Source organism: Thunnus maccoyii, chromosome 2 (genome assembly GCF_910596095.1).
Source record: "Thunnus maccoyii chromosome 2, fThuMac1.1, whole genome shotgun sequence".
Taxonomy (NCBI): Eukaryota; Metazoa; Chordata; class Actinopteri; order Scombriformes; family Scombridae; genus Thunnus; species Thunnus maccoyii.
In genome coordinates, this window is record NC_056534.1 from 31,988,839 (window position 1) to 32,005,893 (window position 17,055).

At 40.7% G+C, this 17,055-nt stretch overlaps 1 protein-coding gene across 1 annotated transcript; it reads left to right on the forward strand.

Annotated features, from left to right (window-relative positions):
• Positions 1–1,165: 1,165 nt before the first annotated feature.
• prkacab (protein kinase, cAMP-dependent, catalytic, alpha, genome duplicate b) lies at positions 1,166–16,890 on the forward strand. Its single transcript, XM_042432259.1, has 11 exons — positions 1,166–1,564; positions 3,776–3,837; positions 5,046–5,174; positions 6,382–6,480; positions 7,702–7,784; positions 8,160–8,286; positions 10,431–10,526; positions 11,474–11,596; positions 12,859–12,918; positions 13,029–13,133; positions 13,223–16,890. The coding sequence occupies exons 1-11, from the start codon at positions 1,519–1,521 to the stop codon at positions 13,346–13,348; spliced, it is 1,056 nt and encodes a 351-aa protein (XP_042288193.1). The 5' UTR covers positions 1,166–1,518; the 3' UTR covers positions 13,349–16,890.
• The last annotated feature ends 165 nt before the right edge of the window (positions 16,891–17,055 follow it).

The window sequence follows — 17,055 nt, forward strand, 5'->3', positions numbered from 1 at the left end:
TGTGAACCTTTACATAATACAGATGGTGGCTGAAGTGCCCTAATATGATAGGGTCAAACCCTGCAGTAGCTGTAGGCATACCCTATTTATAGCCTCAGTGTTTGTTCATGGACCTGGGATCATTTTTGAATCCAGATTTTTTATTTTTTTAATTTTTTTTTACCAACACAAACTCAAATTATTATTGAAATTAGGAAGATATTCAGATGCAAATCTGTGTGAAACTGTGACTTTTGAGGATCCTGCTGATAATAAGGGTCCCTTGGGCATCTGCCACATTCGCCCTGTAGGTAATACAGGTGTGGGAAGAGGGTGACAGGGGTCTGCTGGTGGCGGATTCTGGCTGCAGATGTCGCGGGTACTCAGGCAGTATGTGGCCCTGCGTGTTTTCATCCAACAACGATTGTAAAAATGTTATTTAAAATCAACTCTTCCCTTCTTTCACGACCGTCTGCTCAGATCTGTTCAGAAGTCCTGCCAGTCAGACCGCGCCGCGCGTGCGCTAAATTCTGACCAACATTTCTAAAAATAGCACGCGGTTGACGTCACTTTGCCAAACGTGTATCAGTCGCTTGGCGGCGGTTAGGAGGGGGGTCGTGGAGGGAGGGGGACGTTCCTGTCAACCGCTGTTGACAGCCAATGGACATCCTCGCATCCACCGAGGTTCTCACGGTTCAGCCACGCCGAGCCAATGGAGGAGAGAAGCCGGAGAAAGGAGGCGCGTACGTCGTCGGGAGAAAAATAATCGGTGACGTTCCCCTCGCCTGCTTTTTTGAGGGCGGCAGGACCCTGCCGTTGTTGATGGATTGCGAAGAGCCAATCAGAGCGCTCAGTGGGGCAGCACCGTAGATAAAGTGGCCAATCGGTAACCTGGCTCTGCCTGTCAATCAAGCCCGGTTCTTGACGAGCGGGGCGGGACACTCGCTCGGCTGTAGTTCCGTCATCTCGCTCCGTCTCCGAGGCTACGGGGGGCCAATGTTGATTTGGGCGAATTCCCGTCGTTGTCGGACCCCGCCGAGGTTTCATTTTTAAAAGCTGGGCTCGGTAACGCAAAGTGGCAGGCTTCCCGATTGGGAATATTGCATCCCCGCCCTCGGTATCGCTGTTTTTTTGGGGGGGGCTGGGGGAAAGGTGGGGAGCCGGGGGGGCCTCGCTCGGCGGGGGCTGCAAGGAGGGACAGGAGAAGACTGGATCCTCCGTGTTCAGGCCAACGGCGCCGAGCTCGGCCTGACAGTCCAGCGAAACCCCACAGCGACCGGGACAGCACAGCGACAGCACCCCGCGGATTTAAGCTCGATATCGGCCGCCGGTTGGTTGTTGAGGACCGTGCGGTGACTGTGACTCTCCCGTCTCGCCGCATCAGCAGCTGTCAGCCTATTAAACAGCAAGACCTCGGAGTTAACGTTGGGTACATCTGGATTTAGGAAATACGGTTCGGACCTAATCGAGCTTAGACCGGCTTGAGAGGGCTGCAGGGCGGCCGCAGAGCCACGGATCGCCCGCTGACAAGTTGTCATCATGGGCAACGCGCCCACGGCCAGGAAGGGCAGCGAGATGGAAAGCGGTGGGTACCGTCTCCAGCACACATCACTCCCGCAGCAGCACCTGCTCTGTTACAGCCTCTTGAAACCACCACAGACGTGTGATACAGTAGTTAATGTGCGCCTCACATCACATGCCATATACTGATCATTAGAGGCCTATTGGTGGGTCCAGCTTCCCAGTTCATTAAGATCCAGTCATGCGACCATGACTGGTCCTTGCTGTAACGAATGAGCTTGTGCCACACGGGCTCCCAAAAAATGAATGTCATCAATTCAAATTCAGAGGCACATTCACAAATAGATGTAAAAAGGGAATCTCTCTTTCAAAAGAGGCGCTGGAGTACCGCTCAGTTTTAGACATTGTATCACGGTATAAGCTGCAAGATTGCAAAGCAGCATTTGTAAGGCTGCTAGCATCTTGACATCTTGCAGTGAAATACTGGCGAGATCATAACAATATGTGTCAGATATTTCCCAAACACAAAAGGCCTGTTGCTCCACGGAAACTGTGTGTGGGTAGAGCCGAGTCTCATGTATGAGGGAACTATTTTGTTTGGTGGACCCATAAAAGGTCTGCAGGTCTGGCTGAGCTGTGCTGTCAAGTCCAATGCAAGGTTACTGTTATTCAGAAGGATGTAAAGTACAGAATATATATTATCTCTTGCTGCAGTGAGGCATAAAAAATGGGTGTGTGTGTTAGTATCTTATACTCAAGTCAGCCTGGACAGTACACACGTAGTATGAGAATGTGTGTGTGCAACAGAGCGATGCTGTTTCGTCAACAACCAAACTAAAAACAAGAGGAAAAGAGTGTTATGAGATATGGATAAAAAAAACTCTTCAACCAGGGAGCTGCTCAGTACAATAACAATAATGCGCTGTTTACTGTTCTCTAAGCAACTTTGATTGTGTACAGGTGTTTAAGTTGTCAGGTACCATGCCTGATTTCAGGCATAGAGCAGTTTTAAATTCATATAATACTTAATTCAATACATTGTACACATTTCCTCCTGGACAACTTTTAGGCTCACAGATCTTTGCCTGCTTTAATCCCTGCGTGTAGGTGAGTGTTTTGTGCCTTGCTTAAGGGCAGATAGTTGACAGTAGTTCTCCTTCCTCAATCAGCTTTTTCCCAGCCAGTCCTGGGATTAAAACCTTCAACCTGTTGGGAGAAATTAGGAAATATTTTAAGCCAAGCCATGTGCTTTATGCCTGTACTCCAAATGAACCAAGTTTAAAGGATTCTTTGTTTGGTTGATTTTAAGTTTTCTTCAGTTATTTTGGTTGAAAGGGGTACTTCAGGGATTAAGTATTGTACTTACATAAGATTTAGGGACTTGGAACAGACAGATTAAAAAAAGAAGGGTTAAAATCAAAAGCAGCAGAGGCAGAAATATCCTGACTTTTAATCCATGATATGAGTAAACATTCAAAAATGCTTGATCCTACAATGACCATAATGCAACTCAGTAGTGTCCTTTATTTATCATATGTTTCCTGAAGGTTAAATGCCCCCATCTTTCAAACACCTGTAGTTTGTCTTAAAGTCTTAAACCCAACATTTTCTAGACTTTAGAGAGCTCTCTCCAGAACTCCAGAACTATAGAAGACGTTATATAGCTGTTTTTAACAGCCTAGTAGTTCAGTCCATGATGATTAAACAGTCCTTTATCGATGAAGTGCCGCTTTAAGATCATTCTTGTCTTACTGTTTTTAATGCAGCATGTAAAGAAATTAGCTCTGTTGGTAATATTAGGGCTCATTTTCCGGCTTACAGAAGTCGCCCTTAGGCTTGAAAAATGACAAACTGCACATCATCCCGCACTGACACATGATCCATGTCTGCTTATTTGGGGCATCTGTGTTAGTTGTGAGTAGTTCATTTTAAGGTGTATTGGACACAGCAAAGTTTAATTTCAAACAATTTGCTATAAAATGATTTGTCCAGGTGGGCTAAGGTGGATATGATGTAACTACCCATGTTTGAAACCAGCTGCGTATCTGATAGAGTCCAGAAATGATCAAAAAAGGGCAAATAATACATTTAATCAATATTCTTAAAAATAGAAGATACATGTAGATAGGATTAACTAGTCTATAATTCTTCTAAAAGCAGATTTGAGAAATTATAAGAGATTTTTTTCCACTTATTTCCTGGTTTCTTTCATTCTTTACACATACACACAACATACGGTTTTCTTTTGTAAACAGTTGTGTTTTGTCTTCCACAGTCAAGGAGTTCCTTGCTAAAGCCAAAGAGGACTTCCTCAAGAAGTGGGAGAGCCCCGCACAGGTTAGTGTGTGTTCGTCTAACACCGAAGAACTGTGATAAGACAGGTTTGTTGTATTTTGATCGGTTTTATTGTGTGTTAGCTTGCATTCAAATTTCACTCCTGTGTGAGCAAAGATGTGAAGTGATGTTTTCTCAAATTCAGTTTAAAATGATTTTCCTTCTGAGGAAGGATTGTAACAATTTAAAAATACCAGTCATCACAAGGTGAATCTCATTTCTTTAGATAATTTCGATACATTTGGATGGTTTAATAAATCAAGAGGGAAAAAAAAGTGTAAGGCTGGGCGATAATTCAGCATCATTGTTTGTAAATAGAGTTTTGTTTGTGCTGTTCATTGCACTAAATATTCATTTGTTTATTTTCCATGTAAACTTTTTTATACATTTGCAGATCATGTTGATAATATGCTGTATAACAATAACAGGAGAAAAAAAAAATCATCATCTGTCATCCAGCCTTAAAAATATGATGAAAAAGTTGGATGTTGTATGAGCTGCCATTAAAACAAAGCCATAAGAGCTCTTTTAGACACAACCTTTATCAATATTCTGTACATTATACATAATCTAATATCCTCCATTTATGAATATGTCCAAAAATAATACTTGATACTGATTGGCCAGAGGATGTACAATATTTTCAGATAAATGGATCGGCTCTGATATCACTGTTGTAAATGATTATTCAAGAGGCTGTTAGTAAGATGCAGCTTCTCTTACATGTTGTTTATGTGAAGTAAGGGTTATTTCAAGGTTGACACAAAGTTTCCATCTAAACAGTGTACATCACCAAAGTAATATTTTTTGGGTAAACTTTTTTGTAGATTGTCTAAGCCAAAATAGATTTTACAGGCTTGCAATATAGTATCAAATATGAATGGGATCGCTATCAATATTCTGTACAGTACATTTATATTATACTTAGTATGCACATATATGTATTGCAGACTATATACAGATATTATAAACCATGTATCATACGTCTCATGTACAGTATATGTACTCTGTGGTTACTGTACATCGTATGCACATAAACCGTAAACACGTGCTCACACATTTGCTGGCACGCAAAGACACAATAAATAATAATATAAAACGAATAGTAAACATAAACACAGGAAACATTAGAAAATAAAAAAGTTCACCTCCCACACCACAACCCTCACTGTCCCATTTTCACAGAACTCTTTTTGTTTTTGTCGATTCAGAACACTGCTTGCCTGGAGCAGTTTGAGAGGTTGAAAACCCTGGGCACGGGCTCGTTTGGCCGCGTTATGCTGGTGAGACACAGAGAAACGGGACAGCATTATGCCATGAAGATCCTCAACAAGCAGAAGGTCAGTCCGGGCCAGGGGTCAGGAGGGTCGCGGTGTTTCAATGTGTCTGTCATGTACCGACACTCTGTACCATTACGCTAAGTTAACGGTACAGTTATTGGTTCTACAGGATGGTCATAGAAAACACTGTAATATCACTGATTGAAAATTATACTTACAAGTATTGAGACATTTATGGACATTGGGGAAAAAAAGAACGCAGACACGAAAATACAGGTGCAAGCCTTTTTCTTTTCTTTTTTTTTTACCACTTTGAACCTGCTGATGCTGAAGCGGACATCGCTGAGAGTGGTAGAGCTGAAGTTGTCTTTGTTCAGATCACATCAAGGAGTCATTTTGGTACCCTATTTAGAATAAAACTGTGCCCACATGTCTTCCCTGCACATATCCCCTCTTATGACATAAAACTGACTGTCTGTGTATGTGTGCTGATGACTTCATTTGCTTTTTAAAGTATATTTATAATGCTGTATAGCCACATTGGGAGTTCTTTGTATTTATAATCACATTGTGACTTTGCTCCTCCTGAATGAAGACTGGGACAGGGCTTCATATCTGCTGTGTGAGAGCAGCTGATGTGATTGGTCATTTTTGATGCCACCTGTACGCTGTATCTCCTCTTGGCAATAGATTCATCCCGTTCCAGCACCTTTTCCAGTTTGTGCCCCTCTGTGCCATAATCACTGTACGCTTGTTTGTCTGAAAAACAAGTCGGTAAAACCAACATTAACTTATTGCTCGAATACGTTGTCTTGCAGAAGACCTACAGCTGGTATATCAAGTAACCATTAAAGCAGTAGTGTGCTAAATAAGTAGTGCTGGTTGAACATAACAAAAATAACCAAAAAAGATATAGATTCACTTCCACCTTACACTAAATACAATGTAATAAAATAAAAATGTAGAGCCTTTTCAATGACGTCAGAGGTATATGTTGGTATAAAAGAATAACTCTTTGATTAGGTTTCTTTGCTAACATTCACTGTGTCGATCTTGTAGAAGAAACAGAAAACACAGTTTTATGTCTTTATCTAGAAAAGTGAGGTCAGGGGCCGATGACTCGCAGATTTACCAGCTTCAACTTGTTTTAAAAAAAGCTGAGATTATGCTGCCCTAAAAAGCAAATGCTTCTTTTTGTTAAGACACTGATTTCACCACTTTTTTTTTTTTGACACATTATTTCGCTGTCTCCTTCTGTGCCTTTCAGGTGGTGAAGCTCAAGCAGATAGAGCACACTCTGAATGAGAAGAGGATTCTTCAGGCTGTCAGCTTTCCTTTTCTGGTGCGGTTAGAGTACTCGTTCAAGGTATGGAGAATTTTAGATTTTGTGTGTGTATTCAAACCTGTATGTGGCTGTATATTGATGATAAGTGACTGTATAGATTTCCCCGTCTGCTTATCAACTTCCCCTCTAGCCCTCATAGTAGCTTCTAAGTTGCTCTTTGTCTCTTCTTTACATGTTTTTAAAGCTGGTCTGTTGAAGAGGAAAAAAAAAAAAATCCCCAGCACACCCTGTTGTCTTATAGCTAGTTGAGAAGTTAGGCGCCTGCCTTTCATGAGTGTGTAGAAAAAGTGTACAGTTTGGCTAATTTGAGCTACATCATGAAAGATGAATTCAGGGTAGCTTTGTCCTGTAAAAAAAGTCAAATAAAATGCTTTAATAAGTAACACTTAAGGCACCAGTATCCTCTAAAACAGCTTCTGAAATTTCTGCTTCCACACCTTTCCAACTTCAGGATTGGGGGGGGAGAAAGGCATTAAATCATATTTGAGAAGCTAAAACCAGCAAATTGGCCGTATTGATAAAAATAAACGATTATTTGATGATCAAAACCGTTGCCAATCAGCTAATCGATTAATCAACTAACTGTTGCTAAATAAACCGTGAATCAACTCAACACGCCGTTTGTTTTTATAAAAGTCAACTGCCATCTCTTTAATCTTGTTAACAATAATCTGTCAATTTACTGATCTCATCCTTATTATCACTTCCACTATTATTGGCAAATAATCCCCTTAAGGGTAGTTCATCAGCAAATTCAGAGTGAAGCTAGCTTGTTCTGCCACGTGCCCGATGATCAACATTTTACACTCACGTCCCGGCTTTGTCAGAGGCTGTTAGTACCTGCACAGAGTAACCCAGCTGATGGCTACGCTCCAAATAAGGCCTTATTCGGGTTAAGCTGTTTACCGGTAGATGCACCTTGGATTCCCTGGGACGGAATATCCTTGATTCCTCAAATAAACCTATTAACAGAATATTCCTGTACACGTGCGTCGTCCGGCACACAGATCATAGCATCTAAAGAACATACGAATGTAGACCAGGTTTTGTATCAATAAATGTATAAGACACAGTTACAAGCACTTTTTGAGTTGGTCTTTTTTATGGTGATATATATGGATTCATTCATATTGACCCACAAAATGCTATTTCCATTTAATCCAGTTGTATGTGCGTGCCTGCAGGGTGTCAGTACATGAGTGTGTGTGTGAGTGTCACTAACAGGTCCTCTGTCTTCCTCAGGACAACACTAACCTCTACATGGTGATGGAATATGTACCAGGTGGAGAGATGTTCTCCCATCTACGGAGAATTGGCAGATTTAGGTTAGTGTCTGTATGCAGTGGAGTGAACGTGAAGTTTACAGCACAGATGCATTTTGTAGGGACGTATACATGTAAACTGTGGAGCTCTGAACTCTCTTTTCAACTCTGTTTTATTATAGCCTTTTTTCTGTTCTCTTCACTCTTTCATTTTCAGTCCTAATCTGTTCTCTTCTGTTTTAATCAGCTCTATCCTCCTTACTCTGTCACTGTCATGTTTTTGTTTTTTTCAGCTCTGTTGTGCTCTGTTCTTTTCTTTTAGGGTTTATTGTAGCTCTACTCTATTCTATTCAGCTCTATTCGTCTCAGTTCTGTACTGTGCACTCCACTGAACTGCTCTCTTTCTATCTCCCTGTGTGTGTGCGTGTGTGTACACAGTGAGCCTCACGCTCGGTTCTACGCTGCTCAGATTGTGCTGACCTTTGAGTACCTGCACGCTTTGGACCTGATCTACAGAGACCTGAAACCTGAAAACCTGCTCATAGATCAACAGGGCTACATACAGGTAAATAACCCCTGATGCAAGAATATTTAAAAAAAAAAAAAAAAAAAAAGCTGATCATAAATTACGTACCTTTATATATAAATTCTTGTATGTATTTTTTGTAAAGGTTTAAATTATACATCCGTTTACATCAGTGGGACTTCACAAGTGATGCTAAACAATGGCAGCCACTCTCGTGTTAGCTTAAATGAACATTGACACAGGTTTTCCTCACTGTAATCATTCCTCCTGTTTATACTGCCCATTAGAAGATCCCTCCACATGCACTTTCAATGTAAGTGATGAGGCACAAAATCCACAATCCTCGGTTTGACTAAAACTATTTAAAAGTTTATCTGAGGATAATATGAGGCTTCAGCTGTCTGAGTTAGTCAAATAAAGTGGATCTCTTCCACATATATTGTCTAGTTTTAGTAAAAAAAAATTTCCTCTTTGTGTTCCAACCGTGTTTTCCTATTCAGCTGCAGTGGAAGGATTGTAACAAAACGATGGAATTTGGCACTAAAAAGACTCAATTTTTTTACAGTATACTTGATTTGACTCATTTGGTCGACTGAAGCTTCATATTAGCTTCAAATAAATTTTTAAATACATTTTTGCACAGAAGGAGGGCTGTGGATTTGGCCCCTCATCACTTAGATTGAAAGTGCATTATGATCTCTGAATGGTCAGAGATCACAGGAGGAATGATTACAGTGAGGAAAACATGTGTCAGTGTTCATTTGGGAACTTGACTGTTGTTGTAGGACAGACTTGAAAAATTGTGAACCTATCCTGTTAGATTTCCAACTTTCCAAACAGGCCACATGTCCCAGACATTTCAGCCCTTAGTTTGGTTTTAGTTTAATATGTCAGTGAACACTGGTGCATTATTTGAAAGGTGGAGGGAGCTAACAAAATCACATTATGATCTAGCTATCCAAATAAGCTAGATAGCGTTTTAGTAGCCGATGCTACGTAGAAAATGTTAGCTGGCCATAGCATAACATTCATCAACATTTCACAAACATTTACTGGTCTTGTCTTGCAAGTTGTTTATCAGTTCATACAGGAGTGAAATGCATCAATAAACTTTGAATGTGAGGTGTGCTAACTTTACTGTTAGCTTGTTGCTGAGTGGCACCACCACACTCGAGCCAGTCCGTACTTGTAGGATACCGGTCAAGTGTAACATATATCAACTCTAGGTAGATATGAGATGTGTGATATTGGCACCATTGTTTTGATATGCTGCCACAGGTGTTCTCACTGCAGAACTGTCACGTTACATAACCCTGCAAGATGTTTGAAAGTTCTGAGTGAAATCACGATATATGATATGAATAGAATCTGGGATGTTGTGGTCAAAGAGGCACTTTTGTCTATGTTGTAGGAAGTTCCTACAGCTGCCCCTATGTGTTACTTTTAATTGGTTATTTTAATCTTTTCCCCTTCAGCTTCATTATAGAGACATGAATGCGATTTGGGTCCATGGAGCATCGATCTCAACACATCTGAACCAGTCAGGGTTTAAAAAGCAGCTTCAACTCTAATCATACAACCGGTTCTGTGTAAACGCAGTTTTGCACTGTAGTGGACAACAGTTTATAATGGACAGTTATGATGCTCCATAGACTCCTTTACAAAGCTACGTGTCGCCACATTCCTATCTCTCTGAATTGAAGCTGATGAGTAGTGTGAACATAACCGACCAAAATCATTCAAATAAGAGCCAGGTTACTTAAAAAATATTAAGACTGTATGAGTGAACATTCAGTGCTACATCATAGAAAGATACCGTAGGTGTGCCAGAAATACAAAGACTCTGTGATGTCACACAGACATGAAGGTGTCTAGAAATGAACCGTATATCCACCATCAACTGTCCAGTGGGCACACGCTGTCATGCTGATGCTGTCCTGTAGAATAGATTCTACTGCCCTCTAGGGATGAAAAGTGATACAACAACAGATGAAAAATTCCACTGCTGCCCCATGATGCTTTGCTCTTCTCTCTCTCTCTATCTCTCCTCCCTTTCATGTGGTAAATCTTTGCCAGGTATAAAACTCTCTGAGAATGTATGTCTGTTTTTCTCTTTTTGTTTTGTTCATTCTCTTACTCTCTTTCTCCTTATCTGTCCTCGGTCTTTTCTGTTCCTCTCGCAGGTGACAGATTTTGGCTTTGCCAAACGTGTAAAGGGCAGGACCTGGACACTGTGTGGCACCCCAGAATATCTGGCCCCAGAGATTATTCTCAGCAAGGTAAACCACCGCTCTCCCCCTTTTTACATCTTTGCGACTTGTTCAGACAATTGTGTTTCTTTCCAAAACGATTTGAGCAAAAAGTGACATCAGGTTTGCCAAATTATTGGTTGTTAAAGTTAAAACACATTCCAACACCTGCATTAATAGATTTTTTTGGCCACTTGGGGGAAGCAGAAACAAGTTGTGATATGTTGAACACGTTAGCAAACAGTCATTAGCACATCCAGCAGTCACGGAGCAACGTTATTATTCATTTGGAGTCGAGTTTCTGTGCACTTGATGAATATAAGTCCAATATTCACTCTCTTTTAGATCTGTTTTATCTCTACCATCTCCTGAGGGAAATACCTGGTCCTTTAGCTGCTAAATGCTCCACTATGCTCACCAGCTAATCGCTAATAGTGTCTGTTTGGTGCTGAGCAGGTAGTGTACAGTGGGTTTTTAGAGTTTTTTCTCTGAAAACAGCTGCCTGCTGCAGTGGAAAGCGATACTATAAGAGAGTGTGAGTGGACCAAAACAGTAAAGTTGCAGCTGGACAGATAAACAGTGAGCTGAAACTCGCCACAAAGCTCCGTAAAGCCGAGAGATGCTTTACAGTCGGGTTATAATTCTCTGTAGGTTCATCACTATGAGCGACGCCTCTGACATTACACACTGTCATTTGATACTTTGTTATTATGAAAAATACTGATTATAGCAGCTTTAAGTACTAGCAGTCGACAGTTTATTCGAACCTTTCAATAGGATTCACAGATTGAGATGGAAAATAAAATGCAAGGGATAGTCTGTTAGACAAATCAAACCGTCCATAATATACCCGACCTCTGTAGCTCGGCTAAAGGATGTCTCCAAAACATACACGCTTTCAAATCTCATCTTGATTCACCTGTCTATAACTCTGTCTTTCCTTTTTCTGTGTTCTTTTCTTTTCTTCGGTCAACCAGGGGTACAACAAGGCAGTAGACTGGTGGGCACTGGGTGTACTGGTCTATGAGATGGCAGCAGGGTACCCACCTTTCTTTGCTGACCAGCCCATTCAGATCTATGAAAAGATCGTATCAGGGAAGGTGAGTTTGACTCTCTGGTTACTACTTTTTGACTAAATATCTGTCTGATCACTGGTGGTCCTGCTACATCATTTAATTTTAGTATTTATTTATGGCTCTTTTTGGGAATAAATTAAAAAATGTGACAATAAGTACACCAGTATTTCACAGAAAACGATTCACATTACCAAATTAGAAAATAATGTTATTCTTCTTGTACAATGCTGACTGCTCTGACTTCTTTTCATGGAAGGCTAATAAAGACGGCAAAAAAATGCAATAATATTTCAGTCTAGCTTTACTTTTAAAAAGGTTAGGCTGTTGCTCTCTTAATTTTTTTATTAACATCAGTTCAATTCTGGATTACAAAGACTCCATAAATGAGCTGGAGGCACATAACCGTGCTACTGCAACCTGTTTCTCAGCAGTCTGTCCATTAATTAACACAAAACAAATTCAAAGCAACCGGTCTTTACAAAAGGAGACAGTAAATATGAACGTGTGCGTCTATTTCAAATCTCTTTCACACTTTTATTTAGAGCTGCGTGTTAAGTTTACATGTTTATCTCCACGCACACGCACAGCAACAAACACAAACATACGACCAGTCTTGATTCTTTGGGTTTTAGGCAATCGGCCTTTGTCGAGATGGACCACCGCTGTGTTGGGAAAATGTGTTTCCTTTATGCCTGTTAAGTCATTGCTATGCACTCTTATAATGCAAATTTATCATTTTCATCTTAATTTTTCCATGACAGTGACATTTGTCTGTGGTAGAATATTTAGAATAAATCACCATTAATCATATACAGAATAGTTTTAAACAGACATTTTTAATACACTTTCTGTTGATCATCATTTTACAATCATTGTCAGTTCTTGTGCCGTCATGTCCATTTCCTTGTAATGATTTTTTTATGTTCGAGTCTGTGTGATTGTTCATCTTTTTATTTGTTTGTTCAGCAAGGTCGACTATCTCTAGCCGTGCTAATTGTCACATCTTATTGGATTTATTCCAACCAAACATTTGCTGCTGCTGCTGAGTGCCACAGAATTTTTACCTGGGAAAACACGCACTGCATCCACGTTTTTCCCAACTTAGCTTTTTATCACTTGATTGCTTTTGTTCCACACAATTACACCTGGGAGCTGACTAGGACACTGGCTGAGGGAGATGACAGCATTATTCACTGACTCTACCAAGATTGATTCAGAATGACAAAACATCTGGTCACCTGGCCGCATCTCAAATCTTCATCCGTCTTCTTTGTCGTCTGCTTCAGGTGCGTTTCCCATCTCACTTCAGTTCAGACCTGAAGGACCTCCTGAGGAACCTGCTACAGGTGAAAACAAATATCTCATATCTTCAATGATGACCTTACATTTGTTTCGCTCCATGTTCTGGATGAATTATAACGTTAAAGTGAGGAAGACGTATCGGTATCATCCACAGGTGGATCTCACAAAACGTTATGGGAACCTTAAGAATGGGGTCAACGACATCAAGGGACACAAATGGTTTTCGACCACTGACTGGATCGCCATCTACCAGAAAAAGGTACGTGTGTATACCGTATGTGTGTGTGTGATGTGTGACTTCCCATGTGTGAAGTTTGCTTCTCACCTGGTGTTTTTATCCGTCCGCAGGTGGAAGCTCCCTTCGTCCCAAAGTTCAAAGGACCAGGAGACACCAGCAACTTTGATGATTACGAGGAGGAGGAGATCCGCATTTCCTTCAATGAGAAATGTGCCAAGGAGTTTGCTGAGTTCTAGAGTTAGAGAGCGAGAGAGGAAGAAAGAAGGAAGTAGGGAGAGTCAAAGGTAGGCTGGTCAAGTGGGAGACGCAAGGAGAGAGCACTGTCTCCTGTCCAATCACAAGCACCAGCTACAAAAAGAGGAGAAATGGGATAGAGAAAGGGAAAAAAGAGCATGGAGACTGATAACCAGCAGTGTTGCCTTTTCTGTTGCGTTTCTATTGTATTTTATTTATTATTCTGTCTTATTTATGGATCCCTTTATAATGAAGGTGTGCTTCAGATTCATGGATGTTGGGAACCCCTCTCATTTAGAGTTGCCTCTACACATTTTCACCCAAGATCTTCCCTGCTCTTTTATTGTTTCATTCATTGTTTACTCACTTTTGCGCCACAAGATAAAAAAAACAAAAAAACAAAAAACAGTCAGTCTGTTCTAAACTACTGCTCAGTCTGTTAGTGATTACATGAAGCCCATTGAGTCTTGTACAAGTTGAGGTCTCAGTCTGCACAAAAGTTTCTTAAATTTAAACTGATAACTTGGCTTAACTCGCTCGTTCCCCCGGTGAACAGCAGTTTAAATGAATCACACACATATGCACTTTCAGCTTGAACGACTTTACGTTTTGCGGTTACGTCTTATTTTTTTTCCGTAAATACTTAAACCTCTTCCTGTTCACGTTGTAGACAGCATACACCGAGTCACAGGAACGATCGGCCAAAAGAAAAACAAATCATGTGATGCGTTGTGTGCTCAAACAGTCCGAGACAGATGACACTTTAGGGAGAAAAAGAAAAAAAATCAGTCAGGTTTTTACTGTATAACTCCATCAATACTTCTTGTCATTGTTAGCATAGCCAGGCTTTGTGCATATCTACAGCACTCAGTTTTAAATGTTATTAGAGACTAGTCGCTCCAGTGATATCATGCCACGCTAACAAACAAGGGAATGTGGATAAGGGAATGGAAATATCTCAGTTTTTGATGGTGTGGTGAAGGAACACCGTCACATAATGGTATCTCAGGTTTGAACATATCACTTAATAGAGACATCCTATCAACATAATGCGTTGGGATCGGCAGGTAATGAAGGTATGAAAGACACTCGCTTAGGATTTACAATAGATACGGATATTTAAAGTTCTGGTTAGAGTCAAGAGGAACATAAGGGAATATTAAGACTTTAGGTTAGCGTCTTCCACAGTTTTCCCCTTCCAGAAGATGATTTGGTTTTTCTAACTTAACAACTCTGTTTGGTCTTTGAGCTCAGAGCTCACTTAGCAGTAAAGTTGATTCTGCATGTTGAATGAGTCATTTGGCATTTTCCAACTGAAAGAGACCACCTGAGGCAGACTACCTCAAACTGCTTCTGGCACTTTGACCTGTCACTGATGGCGGTGCGGATAGTGTGCTCTGGCCTGATGGCCTTTTATAGAAAACCTGTGTTTTTGTTCATCCCCGCCCCACCAGCACCCGGCCCCTTCCTCTTATCACTATCAACGTTGGACCACACTCCATGTGACTTACAGTCTTACATGTTACAACAACTCTATTCGCGTTTCTGTTTTTGAAACACGCACAGTTTTTGTTTCATTTTTGTTTCTCAGTGTGTTTGACCATGATGTAAAGATGACCGGCGCTCCAGTGAACTGGTTAAGAAAAAGTTGAGCATCTGGAGCCGAGTAGAGCTTGTTCTAAGAAAAGACAAAATGTCCTTAGTGCACAGTATACAACCTGTCTATTTAAAGTACATGACACACTTCAGGTGTTCAATGCCTCTTTAGCTCCCGAGCTATTATGGCAAAGTGCTTAAACAGTGCCCAAAATGGTGGTCAATGTGGGATTTGTTCATTCAGACTTTATCAAATAAAACCAAGTGACATTCGTGTCTGTTTCAAAACATTAAAATGCCTTCTTTATAGCTGTATTTTAATGTGCCACCATTATCAAGATACTCTAATTTGGTTAATACAGATGCTTCAGTTTTTCTCCCATCATTTTAAACTACAGATATTTTTGATTCATGTGAGTCCTTCCTGTCCAGAATAGTTCAGATAAGGTGAAATATAACTCACCTTTTCTCACAATTACACATTTGTAATGTGTAATTGTGTGTGTGTGTGTCATTTGTAATATGGAATGATATTTAAAATGACCTAAAATCAAGCAGGAGTACTAAATGATCTATTTCAGATGAGGTTTAGTCCAATGTGGCTCAATGTCCACAGCTGGATGACGCTGTTGGGGGGCCCCGGGCCCCTATAAACCCACCGCTCCTTCCACTCTCTGTACATTGTGTACAATACTACTATGCTGGAATATTATATGGCCCGAGTGGTATTCTGTTAAACACAAAAATTGGGAATATGCACCATGTGAGCACAGAATCAGCTGCATTAATGAAGGTCTTAAAGGGGCACTCCACGGATTAAACAACAGGGCCTCAGATATCAGATATCCTGAGTTTGTAGTCTCCACGCCGAGGCAACAGAAACAGAACTGTAAATGAACCAGAGTTTGTCTAGAAGGCTAATTTTCATCTGTTGTCCCTGATCAGATGTTAAAAAGGCAACCAAAAAATAGAATAAAAGACACATCTGATGAATTTCATACACACAAAGAAGAAGAAATATGTACTAAATAGTACGGTCCACTAATAATAATCGGTGCAATATCTGTTGACATTGTGCTGCATATTCCCAAACAAAGTTACAGTTGGTCAAATGACCACAAACCAACTGCTGCAGTGAACCTGCAGCTTTTGGGTGCACCCGGGGGTCTGGGGGCAGCTGCCTGCAATGTGTCTGGTAAATAAGCTTTTTGATTGATTGGTTTTTTATCCAAGAAAGACTCACATACATGACAACCAATTTGTGACCAGAGGGTCCATCCCTTCCCCCTGTGTTACACTCCTTTTCACTACTTTTTATATGTAGTGCTCAACTACTGAGAAGTGTTTCCACTTCTTTCTCACCTGGAAAGAGGTGAAACAGCTGAAAGACTCCAATTTTTATTGATTGATCAGTCTGAAGTGAAAGTGGGCAGATAGATGGTGGCAGAAGCTGCAGAGTGGCTGCACACAGCCTACTTGTAGTCATCAGCTGTCCTATTGGTTATTATGGACTAATTTACAAACCTTTTATTATTGTTATTATTATTATGACATTGTTGTAAATCACTTGTTGAGATTTCACATCCGCTGTATTTCCTCCATGTCAAGTTTAATGTTGACTATATCATCATGGACAAAATGTTTGAAGTTATAATACAATATTATTCTGTGTCTCCTCGATGTTTTTGCAGTGATACAACTTCCTCTCGATGCAGGCACAATGCCGGTGCATACTGTCGCACTTTTTAGGGAAATGAGACCCCAATGTAAACCATGTTAACCCCCGCCACACATAGGCCTACAAACATACACACACATACACACACAGTCATACACACACTGCAAAGGGAAGCGTCTAAAGTCACGGGAACAAGTGACATAAAAACACGAAGTGTAATATTTTGCAACATGAGTATCATTCCAATAAAGTTTTACTTGTAAAATTCTACTGAACTTGTGTGTCCTTCCTGAATGTGTTGTTTCGGTTTAGCAGTGAGTAAACGATGAGATATTTTTGCATTTTATTGGTGGTGGAGTGCTGTAGCCTCGAGGTCGGACATCCATCATTGCCGCCTGATGCGGAATGGAGCCGTCATCCACCCATCTGTTGACC